At 40.5% G+C, this 19456-nt stretch overlaps 1 protein-coding gene across 2 annotated transcripts in view; it reads right to left on the bottom strand.

Annotated features, from left to right (window-relative positions):
- GGT5 (gamma-glutamyltransferase 5) overlaps positions 1 to 18819 on the bottom strand; it is a 126366-nt gene extending 107547 nt beyond the window's left edge. For both annotated transcript variants that reach the window (XM_089653221.1, XM_089653222.1), the window contains exon 1: positions 18382 to 18819. In XM_089653221.1, the coding sequence (XP_089509347.1) occupies positions 18382 to 18554 (173 nt within the window). In that variant the 5' untranslated portion in view covers positions 18555 to 18819. The remainder of the gene's footprint in view (positions 1 to 18381) is intronic.
- Between the last annotated feature and the right edge of the window lie 637 nt (positions 18820 to 19456).

Genomic DNA, 19456 nt, shown 5'->3' with positions numbered 1-19456 from the left:
GGAAAACTAAACAATACTGAATAACAATATGATGAGTAAAAAAAAAATACAACATATAGAATTAAAAAAAAAGCAGCTAGGTAAATGATAATATACATGTAATCATGGCTGCATAAGAGACACAAGCTATTAAACAGTCACTTAAGTGACAATCATGTCATGGTAACGGGTAGGTAGGTAAAACTGCTAATATTGTCCTTTATATTGCAGGTTAAAAGTCCATTGACTTGTGGCTGCCTTGTCTGGATCTGAAGCTGATTCCAGGTAGAGCATGTAGAACACAGGTGTCAAACTGGCGGCCCTCCAGCTGTTGCCAAACTACAAGTCCCATGAGGCATTGCAAGATTGACAGTTACAAGCATGACTCCCAAAGGTAGAGGCATGATGGAATTTGTAGTTTCGCAACAGCTTGAGGGCCACCAGTTTGACACCCCTGATGTAGAAGGTGCCTCTAAGTGTAGGCTTTAAAATATAATTTAATTCAAACAAATATAGGCAACTTACAAGACAGTAGACAGGGAATGGCACATCATAGTCCATCAAAGGGAGGTAATCACAAGAGAGAGATTATACTGTCACAGCTGTTCATAGTGTCAGACTCATTATCAGCATTCCAGGTTTGGCTGGCAAGATGCAAGAGCCTCGGAAGTGAGGATTGGAGCATGTGCGAAGCGCAACGTAGGAGTGATGCCGTCACCAGTCGTAGTTGTTTGCAACAAGTTTCCTGAGCTTGCGCATTGGAGGTCTTGTCACAGGTGCACTGCTTTGTTAAGCCGTACCATCTTCCTGGCTAGATGTATTCAAAACGACCACTTTAGAGATAAAAGTCTAATTGAATTTTCAGGAAGCCATCTCTGTAATTCAAAAGATAACGGCATCTGCTCTGCCAAGGAGCCAAGTTGCCTATATTTGTGTGCATTAAATTGTATTTTAAAGTCTACACTTAGAGGCACCTTCTCTCTTTCTTTCTTTCTATAGATGATTTGAAATCCCTGCTCTTCTCTTTCTTCTCAGTGCAGCTCTTCTGAGAAGGACCAGAGAGATTCCAATTGCTCACTGCCTTCATAGTAAATAGCTCTAGAGAAGAGCAGGGACTTCAAATCCCTGGACCATTGGACTAGCTGTGTGGGCACTGACAGCTCCTAGTATAACCAGAGGTATGTACATCGTGGGGTGGGGGGGGGGTGTACAGTGTTAGTTCACCTTTAAGTTTTTTCTGTAAAGGTGAACTAACATCTTCATTCATATGTCACTGTTTTCTGTGGTTGTAGATGAAGGCTTACCTGACAACTTGTGATGAAAAAAGTCAACAATTGCATAACAGTAACAGTGCTGTTTGGTCTCCATGGAGACTGCCCATGAAAAGACAAAGCCAGACTGAGTCTCCCCTTTATTCCTATGGAGTGAATGGTTTAGCCTATACCTAAGAAGTGAATTTAGAAGCTGGCTTGGGTTGGGGGTGAGTGGTGGTCTGGAGACAACAGCAGTCATGGTAGTGAACAGGCCAAATAGGTTTCATGGACAGTGCAGTGAAGTAATATATGCTCCTGATCAGACCTAATGGCAAGGATTTGCTAGGAAACTGTGACTACAATACAACCAAAAGGATGTTGTTGGGCTTTGCTGTGCTTTCCCTGCAAAGTTCAGTAGGCACCAGAGCCAGGAACTGACTTGACAACACGGCCCCTGAGTTGAGGTTGTGCACCAAAGGAGATGATTTCATTGTGGCCACTGGCTGGCAGTGAAGCTTGGAAGGAAGAAGACGAGGACCACCAGTGCAGTAGGGAAGGAGTTGCCCAACTAGAAGGCCTGGTAGGAGCCACCAACCCACCAGCCACACAGGAGAAGGACTGAGTGAGTAAGCCTGCACCCCGTGGGCCAGATAGGGGAAGGAGCAGTCTGGTGGGGAAAAAAGATTAGCCACCTCCCAGGACTGTCTTATTTCTTAAAATGACAGACACTGGAGCCCCTGCTCAGGGATACCTCCAGACAGCTTGGTAAAGGAAGAGGAGTTTATCTAGGGTCTGGAGCGGTACATTAGGAGATGCTGGCTAGCTCTCCAACAGAGACTGTGTTGCAGTGGACGCTTGTAAATAGTTCCAGGAAGTTGTCCTGTTCACCGGTTTCATTGGGCATCCCGTACACTCCTAACCCTATCCCAATTCAAATGTCCCTAATAAATTTACAAAAACAAAGCTTAAGGGCCGATCAGTGAATCCTGGATGCAAGCCTCCATGAAAATGTGTGTGGTGCAGGGCTATAGGGGGATTCAAAATCCTTGCAACTCCTAAGGGGGTAGTGCTACAATATCTTTTCTTTTCAACCTTATTAACCACTTGCAACACAGTACATTTACTGCGCCAAGGTGGCATATGCAGTCTCAATCACGTCTATGTACGTGATTGTGCTTGCCTCGGTTTAGCAGCACGCAGCACGCCCCGTCCTGTGACCGCTCTGTTCACTGGACACAGCAGGTCACTGTAACCGGTATCTGGATATCATGCAATTGCTATGATTGGTCATAGCAATCACATTATAACAATGTAAATAACCTGCCATGAATGGCTTTCCATTCATGAACAGCTTTCTTACTGTTACATAGTTACATAGTGGGGGTGGCAAGCTCAGGGGTGGCAGCCCTGGATGTCACTGCTATCTCTAACAGCCGGGAGGGCAGACCATCTGGGAGGGGTGGTGAGGGTAGTGCAGGAAGGCCTAGACAGTTGGTGGTAGTAGGGGATTCTATAATCAGAATGACTGTTAGAATAATTTGTCACCAGGATTGCCTCAACCGAATGGTTTGCTGTCTTCTTGGTGCCAGAGTTCGGCATGTGGTGGACCGGGTTGATAAATTACTGGGAGGGGCTGGGCATGGAGCCAATGACAGAATACATGGAAGGTGGAGGCTCCTTAAGAATCAATTTAAAGAACTAGGCTGCAAGTTGAAGGGAAGGTCCTCCAAGGTGATATTCTCTGAAATATTACCTGTGCCATGTAAAACTCTGGAAAGACAGGGAGAGAATAGAGAACTAAATGCATGGCTAAAGACCTTGTGTAAGAGGGAAGGATTTGAGTTTTTAAAGCACTGGGTTGACTTTTCATTGGGGTGCAACCTATATGCTAAAGTTTGTTTGCACCTAAATGGAAGGGGGTCTGCTGTGCTGGGGGAGAGGTTTATGGGGAGGCTGGAGGAATATTTAGACTAGGATCGAGGGGGAGGGAGAATTAGATTATATTAGGGTAGACAGATCAGACAGGGGTCATTTCTTATTGGTGGGTGGAATGGGGAAAGATGGTGGGAGGGCTATGGCAGATGATAAGAAGGTTCCCATGTTACAAACAACCATTGGAATTGGTACCATTTGTAAGAAAATAAAAAATATGCAAAATACGTGTAAACAAAGTGTCAATGAGTTAAAGTGTTTGTTCACCAATGCCAGAAGTCTGCCAAGCAAAATAGGTGAATTGGAAGCTTTGGTGTATGAACAGAACTATGATTTAATTGGTATTGCTGAATCGTGGCTTTATTCTTCACATGACTGGGCCATTAATATTCCTGGCTATGTTCTCTTTTGGAGAGACAGGGTAAAAAGGAAAGGTGGTAATGTCTGTCTCTATGTAAGAAGTGATCTCACAGTGAGTGTGAAAGAGGACCTAGTTGATGGAGAGTGTGATGAAGCTGAAGCATTAAGGATGGAACTGCACATGGGGGTGCGTACTACAAAGGTAATCATTGGGTATGTTATAGGCTTCCCAGTGTTAATGAGGAGGTGGAGACTCAGCTCCTTGCACAGATCGAAAGGGCTGCAAGGGCTGGGACAGTAATAATAACGGGGGATTTTAACTACCCGGAAATTGACTGGAGTAATGGTACTGCAGGAACAGTTAAAGGGCAAAAATTTATAAACTTACTACAGGACAATTTATGGTACAGTTCATAGAGGCCCCAACTAGGAATGATGCTCTGCTGGACTTGGTAATCTCAAATTATGTAGAGCTTATTACGAATGTCCATATAAAAGAACATTTGGGTAGCAGTGACCATAACATGATTTCATTTATTCATAGCTGTAAACAGCACGTACATATAGGAAAAATAAAAATGCTCAATTTTAAGAGAGCTAATTTTCCAAGGCTGAGAGCTGCTCTCCAAGACTTAGACTGGGAGGGAATATTGGCTTTGATGAACACAACACAGAAATGGGAGTTCTTCAAAGAGACTGTATGTGAACACATTGCAAAATATATTCCCATGGGTAACAAGTTTAAATTGCTAAAAGTCAAACCTATGTGGCTTACGGCCAAAGTTAAAAAAAGCTATAGATAATAAGAAAAGAGCTTTTATTAAATATAAAAATGAAGGAACGCTATCATTGTTTAAACATTACCAAGAATATAACAGAATATGCAAAAAGGAAATAAAGGCAGCAAAAATTGAAGATGAACAACAGATTGCAAACGATAGCAGGACAAACCCCCAAAAAGTCTTCAAATATATTAATATAAAAAGGTCAGGTCTGAGCATGTGGGTCCTTTACAAAATAATCTAGAGTGAGGACAAAGAGAAAGCAAATTTATTAAATACAGTTGCAAGAAAAAGTATGTGAACCCCTTGGGATTACGTGGAGTTTTGCATGAATTGGGCATAAAATGTGCTCTGAACGTCATCTAAGTCACAACAATAGAATAACACAGTCTTCTGAACATAATACTACACAAACATTAGATGTTGCCATGGTTTAATTGCACATAACATGTAAACATTTACAGTGCAGGGAGGAAGGGAGGAAAAAGTATGTGAACCTTTGGACTTAATAACTGGTTGACCCTCCTTTGGCAGCAATAACCTCAACCAAACGTTTCCTGTAGTTGCAGATCAGACCTGCACAACGATCTGGAGTAATTTTGGACCACTCCTCTTCACAAAACTGTTTCAGTGTAGCAATAGTCTTGGGATGTCTGGTGTGAATCGCTCTCTTAAGGTCATGCCACAGCATTTCAATCGGGTTGAGGTCAGGACTCTGACTGGGCCACTCCAGAAGGCGTATTCTGTGCTGTTGCAGCCATTGTTTTGTTGAATTACTTGTATGCTTTGGGTCATTGTTCTGTTGCATCACCCATCCTCTGCGGAGCTTCAGTTGGCGGACAGATGGTCGTACGTTTTCCTGCAAAATGTCTTGATAAACTCTGGAATTCATTTTCCCATCAATGACAACAATCCATCCAGGCTCTGAGGCAGCAAAGCAGCCCCAAACCATGATGCTCCCTCCGCCATGTTTTACAGTGGGGATGAGGTTTTGATGTTGGTGTGCTGTGCCTTTTTTTCTTCACACATAGTGTTGTGTGTTCTTTCCAAACAACTCAATCTTGGTTTCATCTGTCCACAGTATATTTTGCCAGTAGTGCTGTGGAACATCCAGGTGCTCTTTTGCAAACTTCAAACGTGCTGCAATATTCTTTTTGGACAGCAATGGCTTCCTCCGTGGTGTCCTCCCATGTACTCCATTCTTGTTTAATGTTTTCCTTATTGTAGATGTGTCAACAAAAATGTTAGCATGTGCCAGAGATTTCTGTAGGTCTTTAGCTGACACTCTGGGATTCTTCTTTACCTCATGCAGCATTCTGCGCTGTGCTCTTGCAGTCAATTTTACAGAACGACCACGCCTAGGGAGAGTAGCAACAGTGCTAAACTTTCTCCATTTGTAGACAGTCTGTCTTACCGTGGACACATGAACATCAAGGCTTCTGGAGATACTTTTGTAACCCTTTCCAGCTTCATGCAAGTCAACAATTCTTGATCGTAGGTCTTCTGAGAGCTCTTTTCTGTGAGGCATGGTTCACATCAGACAGTGCTTCTTGAAACCAGTAAACCCAAAACAGGTGTGTGTTTTTTAAGGGCAGGACAGCTGTCAGCAACACATCCAATATCATCACACTGATTGGAGTCAAGGTTGGCTCACTCCTGGCTCCAATTAGCTCTGGGAGAAGTCATTAAGCTAGGGCCTCACATACTTTTTCCTCCCTGCACTGTGAATGTTTACATGTTATGTGCAATTAAACCATGGCAACATCTAATGTTTGTGTAGTATTATGCTCAGCAGACTATGTTCTTCTATTGTTGTGACTTAGATGACGTTCAAAGCACATTTTATGCCCAATTCATGCAAAACTCCACGTAATCCCAAGGGGTTCACATACTTTTTCTTGCAACTGTACCTTCTTTAGCTCTGTGTATACAAAGGAGCATGGGGGAGCTCTTGTCCATAATGGGCATGGTATTGACACAGGTCCAGATGACCCACATTGGCTCACAATTGATATGATCCATAAATATTTAGACAGAATAAAGGTGAATAAAGTACCTTGACTGGATGGCATACACCCACGGGTCCTTAAAGAATTGAGCTCTGTCATTTCAAAGCCATTGTTTCTAATTTTTAGGGACTCTTTAATGACTGGCATAGTACCACTAGATTGGCGTAAGGCGCCTGTATTTAAAAGGGGTCAAAATCTTTACCAAATAATTATAGACCTGTTAGTTTAACTTCTATAGTTGGAAAGATACTGGAGACTTTAATAAAAGACCACATAGATGGGTTCTTGCTGGAAAAAAATATTTTAAGGAACAGACAGCATGGATTCATGAAAGACAGAAGTTGTCAAACAAATCTGATTTCTTTTTATGAGGAGGTAGGCAAAACATTAGACAGAGGGGTGGCAGTGGACGTGGTATAATTGGATTTTGCAAAAGCGTTTGACACAGTTCCCCACACACAAGCTAATGTGTAAGTCTACAGGCTTGGAAAAATCTGTATGTATATGGATAGAAAACTGGCTAATAGATCCTATTCAGAGAGTAGTGGTTAATGATTCATACTCTGAATGGTCTAGGGTTGTCAGTGGTGTACCCCAAGGTTCAGTGTTGGGACCCTTACTTTTTAATATATTTCTAAACAATATAGGGTCTGGGATTAAAAATACCATTTCAGTCTTTGCAGATAACACCAAGCTGTGTAGTGAATAATGTCCTTACAGGATGACTCCAATTTACAAGCCGACCTTAATGCCCTGTTTAATTGGGCAACTATGTGGCAAATGAGGTTTAATGTTGATAAATGTAAGGTTATGCAGTTGGGAGCTAAGAATATACATGCATCATATATACTAGGGGGAGTACAACTGGGGGAATCAATGGTGGAGAAGGATCTGGGAGTTCTGGTAGATCACAAGCTTAATAATGGCATGCAATGCCAAGCTGCGGTTTCTAAAGAGGTATAGACTCCAGAGAGAGATATATCATTTTACCCCTGTACAAATCATTAGTAGGACCTCATCTGGAATATGCATATAACTTTTCTTTTTTTTTCTATGGTTGAACAGGATGGACCTTTGTCTTTTTTCAGCCAGACTATGTAACTATAGTTACATAGTTAGTCTGGCTGAAAAAAGACAAAAGTCCATCCTGTTCAACCATAAAAAAAGTTATAATCCTACACCCACAGTTGATCCAGAGGAAGGCAAAAACCCAGCAAAGTTTGATCCAATTTGCTCCTGCCTGGGAAAAAACTCCTTCCTGATCCCTTGAGAGACAATCAGATATTCCCTGGATCAACTTTACCTGTAAATGTTAGTAATCGGTTATATTTTGTGTATCCAAGAAAGAATCCAGGCCTTTTTAAAAGCAATCCACTGAGCTGGCCAGAACCAACTCTTCAGGGAGTCTATTCCACATTTTCACAGCTCTTACTGTGAAGAAACCTTTCCTTGTTTGAAGATTAAATTTCTTTTCTTCCAGACTTAAATAGTGCCCCCTTGTCCATCTGTAATGACCTCAGGGTGAATAACTCTACAAAGAGTTCACTATATGAACCACTGATGTGTTTATACATGTTGATCATATTCCTCCTTAATCTCCTCTTCTCAAAAGAGAATAAATTCAGTTCCTCTAATCCTTTTTTTATAGCTGAGCCCCTCCATCTTAAACTGCATAGTTATTCAGAATAAAGGTGAATAAAGCACCTGGACCAGATGGCATACACCCACGGGTCCTTAAAGAATTGAGCTCTGTCATTTTAAAGCCACTGTTTCTAATTTTTAGGGACTCTTTAATGACTGGCATAGTACCACTGGATTGGCGTAAGGCCAATGTGGTGCCTATATTTAAAAAGGGGTCAAAATCTTTACCATGATGGAGATACGGAGTTAATGAAGAGATACATCTTGAGATCTGTGGCTGTAGAGTATTGATTATTTTTATAATCGGATTACCATTAGTATTTACCTGGATGTGATTGGAAAGTTATTACAACTATCACCTGGATACCGTTTACCCATCGCTCCCAGAGCAAAAGCGCTATTGCTGTTCTATAATCTGAGCAGCATATAGCTCTGGCGAGTCCATATAATTTATCTGGTGGTGGATTATTCACAAATTTATGAATTCACAGAGGAGATATATATATATATATTTATTTTTCACAAATTAATTATGGATATTTAATTATGTTGCACAGAGTGATCATGGACATTTAATAATATGGATATATATTTTATTTAGCGCATGCCTTTATTACATATTGTTTATTTTGCCATAAATATTAATTTTTGGTTGGGTTTTGCTGCTATCACATAATTTTATTGGGATATAGTGTGGCGCTTTTTCTATTTTTGATTTTGGTATACTAATATTAGGCAAACCTGCTCCACCTTCACTCTTGGGGAGACATAGCTTTTGTAATACAAAATGTGTTTTTTTTCATTCTCATAGGAAGGCCTGTAAGGTCCTGTGTAATTTCTGTACATCAGAGTGCTTTAACAAAATGGAGAGTGTTTGTAAAGGGTACAGCAGTCTGGCAAATGAGATCATTTTGAAGAGATGACATCTCCCAAAGAGTGAAAGAGAAAGAGTTGACCAAGCTTCCAACTCCAGTACAATCTTATTAATTAGGGGAGGGTAATTAAAATTTTAAAGTGATGATTGTTCACTGCCTATGTGTATTCCTAAATAGGTAATAGTGTTTAGCTTTACAGAATGGAGAAGATGTGAGCCAGCGAGCCGAGGCAGTAGGGCTCAAAGGCAGTACTTAACTCTTGTCAAAATGGATTTACAGGCCTGAGAAGCTGCGGAAAGTCGCAAACAAGTTTTGAAGTAATTTAAAATCTGAGGATGGATCTGAGGAGAACAATAGTATGTCATCAGCAAATAGGACTGAACAAATAGTAAGGTCGCCAATAGTGATACCACTAACCCCCGCGTTGGAATTAAGTAGCCTGGATATAGGTTCTAAAGCAATGTTAAAAAGAAAGGGGGAAAGTGGGCATCCTTGACTTGTACCTTTGGTTAGAGGGATGTCTGGGGACATAAACTCTGGGGTGACAAATCTAGCTGTGGGTGAGGCATGCACTTTTTGTAGGAAGTTGAGAATGGAACCCGAAATACCAAAATTCCGCATGAACATACAGAGCCAGGAAAAGCTAATGTTGTCAAAAGCCTTTTTGGCATCTAGGGATTTCATCACTATTTCATGCGCTGGGCGGGTTTTGGCGTATTTGAGAACCATTAGGACTTTGCAGATGTTAAGCGTCACCGAGCAGCCAGGCACAAAGCCAGATTGAGCTGAATGCAGTATGGTAGGGAGTAATTAGGCCAACCTAGCGGATATGATTTTAGAAAGTATTTTGGCTTCCACGTTGATCAAAGAGATAGGTCTGTAAGACCCTGGTGATAGTGGGTTCTTTCCTCTTTTGGCAATGTGTTTTATATGTGCCTGGGAGCCAGACGGAAGATAAGGGCCATCAGCCCACATTGCCTTGTAAACATGATGCAGAGTGTCTGGGATAAAGTCAGCGGTTAGCTTATAGAATTCAGCACTGAAGCCGTCAGGACCTGGAGCTTTAGCAGAAGCTAATATCATAATTATGGAGCAAATGTCATCTAGGATAATTGGAGCATGAAGAGTGTCTAGCTGGGTTTGCGTAAGCTTGAGCAGTCATACATTGGCTAATGAGTCTTTAGCGGCCTTGGAATCAATCGGATCCTCTGAGTATATGGAGGTGTAATAGGAAGTAAGAAGAGCGTTAATTTCAGAGGGTGTTGTAAGACGTTTTCCAGAGGGAGACGAAATGTAAGTAGAAGTGCGGGGGGCAGCAGAAAGCCATGCCAGTAATTTGCCTGCCTTGTTGCCATATCTATGAAATTTCAAGATGGAGTAAGCTAGTTTGGCTGCCTCCTGCAGTTCAGCCCAGTAATCCCAGGCACGTTTAGCAGATTGCCAGGTCAGTTTGTTAGCTGGAGTGCAATTAAGGGAGAGCGCGATATGAGCTTGACGGAGAGATTCACTGGCCTGGTGGTATTGAAGTTGAGATCGTTTATTAAATTGTGTGATATAGGATATTATGCGCCCTCTGAGGAATGCTTTTCCAGCTTCCCAGAACAAATTATGGTTGGTTAAATGAGCTCAATTTGTAGCTGCAAAGTCTACCCAATCCGTGTAAAGATGATGTTTGAAATCCTCATTATTAGATAGATAGGTGGGAAAGCGCCAGGAGCTGGTAGGTCTCGGAGCTTTCAACCCAGACAGCGGCATCAAAATTAGACAATGATCGGAGATGGCCATATCCAATATCCCTGTTTTGCTTAGCAAGGGAAGGAGAGATGGTGAACATAAGAAGTAATCAATGCGCAAGAAAGAATCATGTGGGTGTGAATGAAACGTGTATTTAGAGTCCGTCGGGCGTTGGAGACGCCATGTGTCACAAAAATTTAACATAGATCCAGAATGAGCTAGAGTTGTGGTCAACCACTGATTTTAAAGTGTTACTAAACCCACATCAGTGAAATCAGTCTGTATATGCAGTAAAGCATGCTTGTTATACTCACTGAGACTGCTATACACTGCTAATGAGAAAGGTATTTAGCTGTTTATATTTACTAAAATAATTGCATCTCTATGTTCTGTGTACTGTAGGAGACCAGATATAGTGAATGCAGGCCAGGGTCATGGGTTTAGTAACACTTTAATGAATCCCTCTCCTGAATAACATCACTCAAATTTTAAATCCCGTGTCCTAAAAGCTTCCTCTTTTTATGAACCTGCATTCACTCCATGCACCCCTCCTCTTATTTCGCATGCGTAAGGGTCATTTGTTATCTGTTTCTCCCCCTTTCAAACTCCTCTGTGTTCCAAAGAAACCAAGGGGAATATGTGCAGGCTGGTGAATGGGTGTTATTACAGTGTTCGGCCAAGGAGGCATAGTTCCATATACTTCTTTAACATTATAATATACAATATTTTTCTTAAAGGGCCACCCCACTCCTTGTCAGCCCTGAGTCTGGTTATCATTTCAACACCATCTACTTTAAATTTGGTGAAATCATTTTCTTCCTTTTTGGTGTTAATTTCCTAATTTGCCTTTTATATACATTCTTATTAAAATCAGGTAAAAACATCTTAATTTATGCCTCCAGAATTTCCATATCTCTATTATTCAATTGTTCCCATAATTGTTGAAGTATATAGCAATCTCCTCCAGCTAACCAAATGGAAGTAATTTATCCTTAATGTTTTTAATTTGTGTTTCCAATAAAATGTGTTTTGTTTTTTTCTTCGTAATAAGCAAATTGAAAAGTTCCTGACCACAAAAATTAATACCATTCCTCATCAGATTCTGCATCCAATAGCCCATCATTCAGAAGTCCCATCTTAAATACGTGGGACCAAGCCCTCATTGAGGTGCTTCTCCAATGTCACAAGATCTCATCAATTGGACAGTTGTTTTTTTAAAACATTGTTCCAAATGTTTAAAGCCCTGCTCTAAATCACCTGTCTGGCAATTGGTATCTGGTACGTGAAATATGTCCTCAATATTCACTCTTCTAGAACTAATGAAATCAAATTTATTCATGGTGCAGCAGTGTAAAATTATACAACAAACACCCAAAACACAGCACATTCTTACTGTGCAAATCCCGTGCAGCAGCTACTCAAATTACCAAATAAAAATCCCATATAATCATAAAATGCAGCACTTCTATCAATATAGTGCAAAAGGTAATAACCAAAATGTAAACCAAAATTGATAACATCAAAATGTCCCCACATCCACATGTATAAGTGACAAAATGTCATTCCTCTTTTCTGCATTCAAAGTGATGATCACCATGTGTACCTCCACCCATCATAATCACATTCACTGGCAGCTGTGACCCCCAAATTATAGAAAGCACAATACGTGCATCTATCCTTAAACTGGAAACCTCTTCTGATCCACCACTGCTCAGAGGAAAGGCCAGCAGATACGACCCCCAAATTATAAACTGGATAGCCACCAGTATAATGTGTATAGGCAGTGGAGATCAGTGTAACCCTCACCACTCCAGCAAACAGTGGAGTGCCATAGGACCTCAGAGCAACTGAGGTCACAAGCAAAGAGCAGTAAATTCTGGCTCTTTAACCTTCAGCAATCAGGCTTTTAGACTGCAAAAGATATTCAATAATTATTAGTATCTAATAGAAACTGCGACCTGAAATGAGTCTGTGGATAGTCTGGACCTCAACCTGACTTGATTTATTGAAAGCAGCATCCACCCCCTGCATAGCTCTGAGCAGTAGAATAAAATTGGGCTACATTGTCTGCTGGCAAAGAAAAACTGCCATCAGAAATTTTCCTGATGCCTTCTCTGTCCAGGTTTTCTGGAATAGTTTTTTTTTTACACTGGTTTTATCCTAGCATTAAACATAATTTATGATGCTGAAGTGAAGTGAACTGAACTCCTCAGCAACTGAAGTGCTGAGGAGTCAATGTTGGCTGTAGTTTGGTGTGGTAATATACCAAAATGATTACTATTCCTGTGGTCCTAACAGCAAGATAAATAAACATTATAGCTGATTTCCATGCGATGTAACAGGAAGTCATGACCACTGTGTTTGTTAACTCTTTTCATACTGCATCCGTAATTCATTTACTCAAAGGCATTTTCTGCTATTGTGTTACTAAACCCACAACAGTAAAATCAGTCTGTATATGCAGTAAAGCATGCTTGTTATACTCACTGTGAAACATAAGTGGTTAATCCACTACATTGTGTAAAAAGTATGTTTGAGCCTGTCTTCTCTAATCCTCCCCATCTTCCACGTTCCCCATTTCAGAACACAGCCTTGGGGACACTCTAAACATGCTCAGTTTAGTGTGTACAGTTAGAGAGTATTTTTGTTTTCTTGGGAGGGTGCATGTGATCAGCACAGGGCCAATCAGCACCGTACAGACAGAGGGTCAAGGGTTATGCAATCTCATAGGGCAGTGAGAGGAGAATGAAAACTCCTCCAACAAGCTTTAACCAGTGCTCAGCTGGACACTGATAGAAGTCACAAGACTGCTCTAACTGCTGATGAGAAAAGGTATATAGCAGTTTACATTTGTTAAAATAATTGCATTTCCATGTTCTGTGTACTGTGGGAGACCAGATATAGTGAATGCAGGGTCCTGGGTTTGGTATCACTTTAAGCCTTCGTGTTTTTGAACTCCTTCTCAGCTAAAGTGGATTTTTTTTATTGCAAATGTTTTCCTAACATAATAGCATGAGCATGAGTCAAGGGTAATATTACAGCTATTAGCAAATTACTTACCCACAGTTGTAGTTTGCACAGATATTTAGAACCTCAGTCTGATCTGAACTTCAATAAATAAATCTGAACCTCAATAATATAGCATCTTGCTGGCTTTAAAAAAGTCAAACCCTAAGTGTAGCTAAAAAAAAAATATAAATCAGCACAAGGGACGCTACTTACCTTCAGTAGGATGTGTCCCTTGTGCTGCTGTGTCCTCCTTTAGATTAAATCTTTCTCCTCTGATGCCCCCTCCAACCCCTGCTGCCATAATCTTAAAGTACAGCGGGGGGGGGTTAATAGAGCTAATTGACACTATATTATCTTATTTATTTGCATTGGCGAAGGAAGATTTCATCTAAAGAAGGACACAGTAATACAAGGTTAACATCTTACTAAAAGTAAGTAATATCCTCTGAGCTGATTTTTATTGTATAAGTTTTTACAAAACAAAATATAGAACAAAAAATACAGGACAGGCACCAAGTAGGACAGGCGCTTAAAATGTTACAACAGTTCAAGCGAATAGGGAACAATGAAAAATTTCCAGTTGCAGACAGTTACGTTAAGTATGCTTGTTTATGTACAATACTGTTTAACGCCTGTCTCTCACCGCTGGTTCACATATATATACGGCCGTGCGGGCCGCGTTTTGCGTGGGCACCAGAGCCCATTCACTTGAATGGACTCCCGTGCCCGTGACACGCAGGGAAAGAAGTCCCTGCATTTCTTCCAAAAACGCAGCCCGCACGGTAACCTCAGTTCCCAGTACGGTTGCGTTTTCCAGTGCTGGTGGTGTGCCATTAGAACTAATGGCACCCACCCGCGGGTCCGCATTTCTCTGTGCGGGTGTTGCGGCTGCACGGATTTTCATGCGGATCCGCAGCGGCACCACCCACACAGATGTGAACCTAGGGTAAATGAGCATAGGAGAAACTGCATAATAGGAAGGTCCCTTGTCCAGAATAGGAGGCTGGGTCGCTAACCAGCCAAGAAAAATCAAAACCAGAAGAAAAGAAAATACAATAACCATGTTGATATGAACCAACGAACCATGTCAGAACTAGAACATCTCTCTCTATTACACTTGAGATTTAATTTACCAGTTGTAAACTAATGTAAAGTTCATGACTGGCAGAAGAATAAGTGATTGCGTAGGCAGTAGCAGGTAAGGACAAGGAAAGGGACTTTGCACTGATTTTTTAAACAGTTCTTTCAATACGTTTGGCATATTACCTCACTGTGTATGGTTTGGTTAAGCACATCATTTTTTTTGTGAATCTGTTGCAATGTTTCACAGCTGGGGACCCTGCCAGTAACAGCACTTTCTGTTAAAGGCTGACAGCAATCAGCCTTGCAATTAGCAGCAGTGTTGTCATCCTGCTGTTCATTTGGCTGTTGGTCTGATAAACCTTTTAGGCAAGGCAATGGCAAATTGAAGTAGCACATACATTAACTTGACAAGAAACTTTGCAATAGATTCACAAAAAATGATTTGCTCAGAAAACTGTATACATTGAGGCATTATGTCAAATATGCTAAAGTTGATGGAGGGTTTCCATACACTTTAATACTCAGGTCATAGTAGTGATGCAGTGGCCAACATAAAAGATGAATAACTAAAACATTACAATTTTTCAAAATTATTAAAAATGAGTAATTAGTTAAATATAATTATTAGATTGCTAAATAAACATAATTAAAAAAATAAAAGATGGGCATACATTGATAAGATTATTTGCATCATTCTTATCTATTTTGCATGTACAGCATACCGAAAAAATAACTGAAAAGAACATACATTGTCTTGAAAGTGAACTGTAAGGAATTTAGCATACTTTGTTGCAGATTTGGACCATTGTCAGTATTAAATTAACTAATAAAATTTTAGACTTCAGTTCACATGAGGATACATTTGTACAGTAAGAGGAGAGAAACCACTAGGGGATATGCAAAAAAAAATTGTAAGTGTGCCCCACAAATATCCCTCTCCATGTTATCTGCAGGTTACAGATGTCAGTTTGAAAGCTGATCTGTTCTGTGTATCTGGAGCAAAAATAGCAGCTCCTAATACACAATACCTGGAAATGGCATAAGACAGCTAGCCAAGCTCAAAGAATACCCTGGGAGAGCTGCTCTTGGCTTGGCTGATGGGTTAACATTCTGCCCTGCTCTGTGTACCTGGAGTGGTGACCAGCCATCAAACCGACAGTGAAGCATTGAAGACTGTGCAAAAACTGGAAATACAGCATGGCACTGTATTTAAACCAGAGGTATCAAAGAACGTTAAAAAAAATATATAATAGGAAAGGATATCATATTGTTTGCTCTAGCAACTTTCAAGTTGGTTGGCGGAGTGGGTGGGTCAACCTATGTGCACCTGAGCATCCCCAATGTTGTAATAAGAAAATCAGCACCTTTGTCTGTACTGTATCTTAGAAAGTATCTCAATAATAAATTATACACATTTATAGGGGATTCCTCTAACTTGGCTTTCATTCTTGTTTAGGGAAAGAAGTAAGCCAGTTACATAAATGTGGCTGCACAGTGAAATGTAAGTTTTTATATTTTTAAGAGCACAGAAACACTAAGTACATAATGGCTTCAGTAGTAAAAATATGGTTTATCATAAAGTTTAGTTTTCTTTAACCATTTTCCCCCTGTTTTGCAGACCAATACTTAGGAACAACTAACATGTTGTGTTTTTAAATCCCTTCATAGAATAACAGATTATATAGTTTAAACAGCGATTAATTAACAAAATAATAGCCAGAAGTCTGGAAGATGTGACTCATTATTAATTCCTTAGAAGAGTATTAAAAACAGTGCATTGAATCAATCTAGATGCCAAAGAGTGACTTCTTTTATTTTTCTAGAAGTCTTGTTCTGCAATCAGTCTACTGGTGTTCACAATTCTTCCTGCACAGGTCTATTTGAAAGCCAAGAAAAATGCATCCCACTTTATCTTCTGCATTCTCTGTAATGTAAAGTGAAAGTAGAGAAGTATTTTCTATTGCCAAAAAAAAGTTAGTGGGCCCTGGGTCAAAACCTAAGGGTGAAAACCTAAGCCATAAGGGGCCTAAATGGGGCTTAATTGCATAAAACCTTTTTAATCTTAACCTTTATTTCATAGTTACCTTACTGGTAACTGAATGAACTGAATGTGCTGCAAATTAGGTGATATACAGAAAGTGTTTAAATTGCAAAGTTTAGCTCTTATCACTTAAAGCGTTACTTTATGAATAAAAGTTGTCCAAAGGGATCATTGATGTCCTGGAAAAAAGTCAAGCAATGTCAGTAAAATGTTCTTTTTAGTATTTGTCTTTTTTTCAGTGTATTCTGTCCAGGGGTAGAGCTTCTGTCATGCTTTATATTCCTGTCAGTGTCCCCAGGACTACGATGGGGGAGAAGGGGGTTGTAAGAAACTTTCAGCTGCCCCGGTGCAGTGTTTTCACGTGGTGTGGCGGGGAGGGACCATGTGACAAGTTGCGCCCTCACAATAGCTGCTGGTGGGAGGATTCTGCTGGTGGAAGGACAGCAACCTACTGTGGGTGGAAGAGAGCATGAAGAGGGGGTGCCCACAGAGAATGAACACCCTCCTTGGTACAAGGCCCACTGGGGAGTGAAGGTGGACTGGTTTTCTTTCTGCCCCCTTGTCAAGTGATATATCACCTGACCAGAGACAGGAAGTAAAAGATGCTGCCTTCATTCCAAGTTGGGCACTGTATTGGTAAGGAAATCTGAACTGAACTAGGTAAAACAACTAATTCAAAAGATGCAACAGTGTCTACTAATAAAAGTACTGCATGGGGTTAATACTGATATCAAAAACACAATTTAGATATGTCCTCAATAAAAATCATTTGGAGATTGAGGATAATAAATGTGAGCCAGTCAGGCCCTACCATGTTGCATAAAGCTGTCAAACATTGGGAGCCTGCTGGCAATATGAGAAAGCAGGATGATGATCAATGTGGATGCTTATTTAAAGCAAAACTAAACCTACCGTAACTTGTAAAAAACTGTAAGCAGACAGCTCTTTATTGCAGAGGAGACATTCTAGGTTTCTTTTGCCCTAACACACAATTTCCCGCCTGCTCGAAATCTTCTATTGAATGTACACTGAGCTGTGCATATGCAGCTCAGTGTGCATTCCAGACACTTCAGCTGTGCCGAAATGACTGACTGTCATGCGCTTGTGGGGGATGACATCATCCCTCCACCGGCCAATCAACCAATCAAGAGTACGAAAACCCAGCACATGGAAGTAGCCCAGGGAGAAGATGACAGCTGCCAGCATTGAAAGAAATAAAAACCTGAAAGAATCTATTCTCTAATCCTGAAAATCCTGCGAAAATTGTTTATTGCAATGGTTTTGATTTTCTGTATTGACACAAAATTTAAACCCATTTTGTAAGTACAAAATATGTACGTTTCTTCCAGTACATCCAGTGCATTGAGCAATTTACATGTTATCCCTTCATTCTGACTTTGGGATGCATTGTTGAACATTACATACAGTGATCAGTCAAGGCAGAACAACGCTCTATGCAGCCAGTTTGTCTTTTAATGCCAGTCATTCATGATCTTCTAAAGATTGGAATGTGACTGTTTTCAAGTGCTTAGCACTATCCAAGGACCCCCTTTACTACATCAATTTCATTCTATGTCATTCATTTTTGCAAAACCTTTTACATGCGGTTTCTTTCTCTCCACCAAAAATGTGCAGAAATATCATACTGCCAGTAAAAGAACAAATAATAGAGATGTCACTCACCTGCCTATGTCTGAGCAGATCTCGGAGTCAGCAGCCACAGCTCCATGTAAGAAGCCGCCGTGATCACAGCTACGCTTCTCCCATCTCATTACTAGTGCCAAGGCAATAATGATTCCAGCAAGTATGAACAGCAAGAGAATAATCAAGGACAGCCAACCACGGGATACTGTCATTGTGCCAAAATTCAGAGTCCTTGAAATGCTTATTAATGCTCTTATTCTGTTAGAACTTCTGATCCTTAGCCCTCTACTGATATGGCTTGACTTGAACCTTTATTCAGTCAGCTATCTTCTTTTTTTCCTATTTGCCTATATATTAATGCCTTTAATGGTTATCTGGGTCTACCTTTCCTTCAATGCTTCCTTAAATTGTTCACTCTGACCTTGCTTTTTTCCTTCCTAGCAGCCTAGTGCTTTTCTTACTTTCACTAACTGTACATCTCTGCGATTAATGTTTTTTTCCTGTGTTCCTCCTCCCTCCCCTGCTCATCCCCGCCTACTGTTTTCTCTACATACTGAAGTCTAATCACTCATACTAGCAACAGAAAGTGAATTAAACTTCTTGGAAAATCCTATGAGCACAACTGATCCATCCATGCAATGAAAACTCTCTCTTTCTCACTCTGTCTTCTCTTTCTTTGTCCCCCTCTTACTTTCTTTTTCAGCACAAAGAATTATGTTGAAAGAACCAACAAAAAGAAAAAAAAAAAGCTTCCGTTTTTCTTATTTTCTTCTTTTGAAGATTAGTTTGTGTGTGTCCTACAACATAAACGTATAAAAAAATGCACATTCTTTGTACAATATTACAAACCCCCAGAGGTCAGGAGGGCTGACATTTCAACTCAGGGTTGAGTCCTCCACTTATGCTGGGGTTGTGAATAGAGATGAGCGAAGAAATGAAAAATTCGATTCGACTGATTCGGCGAATTCGTGGACAATATTCGATTCGAGTCGAATAAATTCGCTGTGAATTTAACTTAAAAAAGGGTGTTTCTAGGCTTCAGAGAGACTTAATATTAGTGCAGAACACTGTACCTTTAATTTAAATGCCCTTGGAGTCTGCTGGGGAAGAGAAA

This window comes from Staurois parvus, unplaced genomic scaffold (genome assembly GCF_062004578.1).
Source record: "Staurois parvus isolate SC_StPar_1 unplaced genomic scaffold, SC_StPar_1.0 ptg000704l, whole genome shotgun sequence".
Lineage (NCBI taxonomy): Eukaryota > Metazoa > Chordata > Amphibia > Anura > Ranidae > Staurois > Staurois parvus.
Note: the sequence above shows the minus strand (reverse complement) of the source record. Positions and strands in the feature narration are given on the sequence as shown.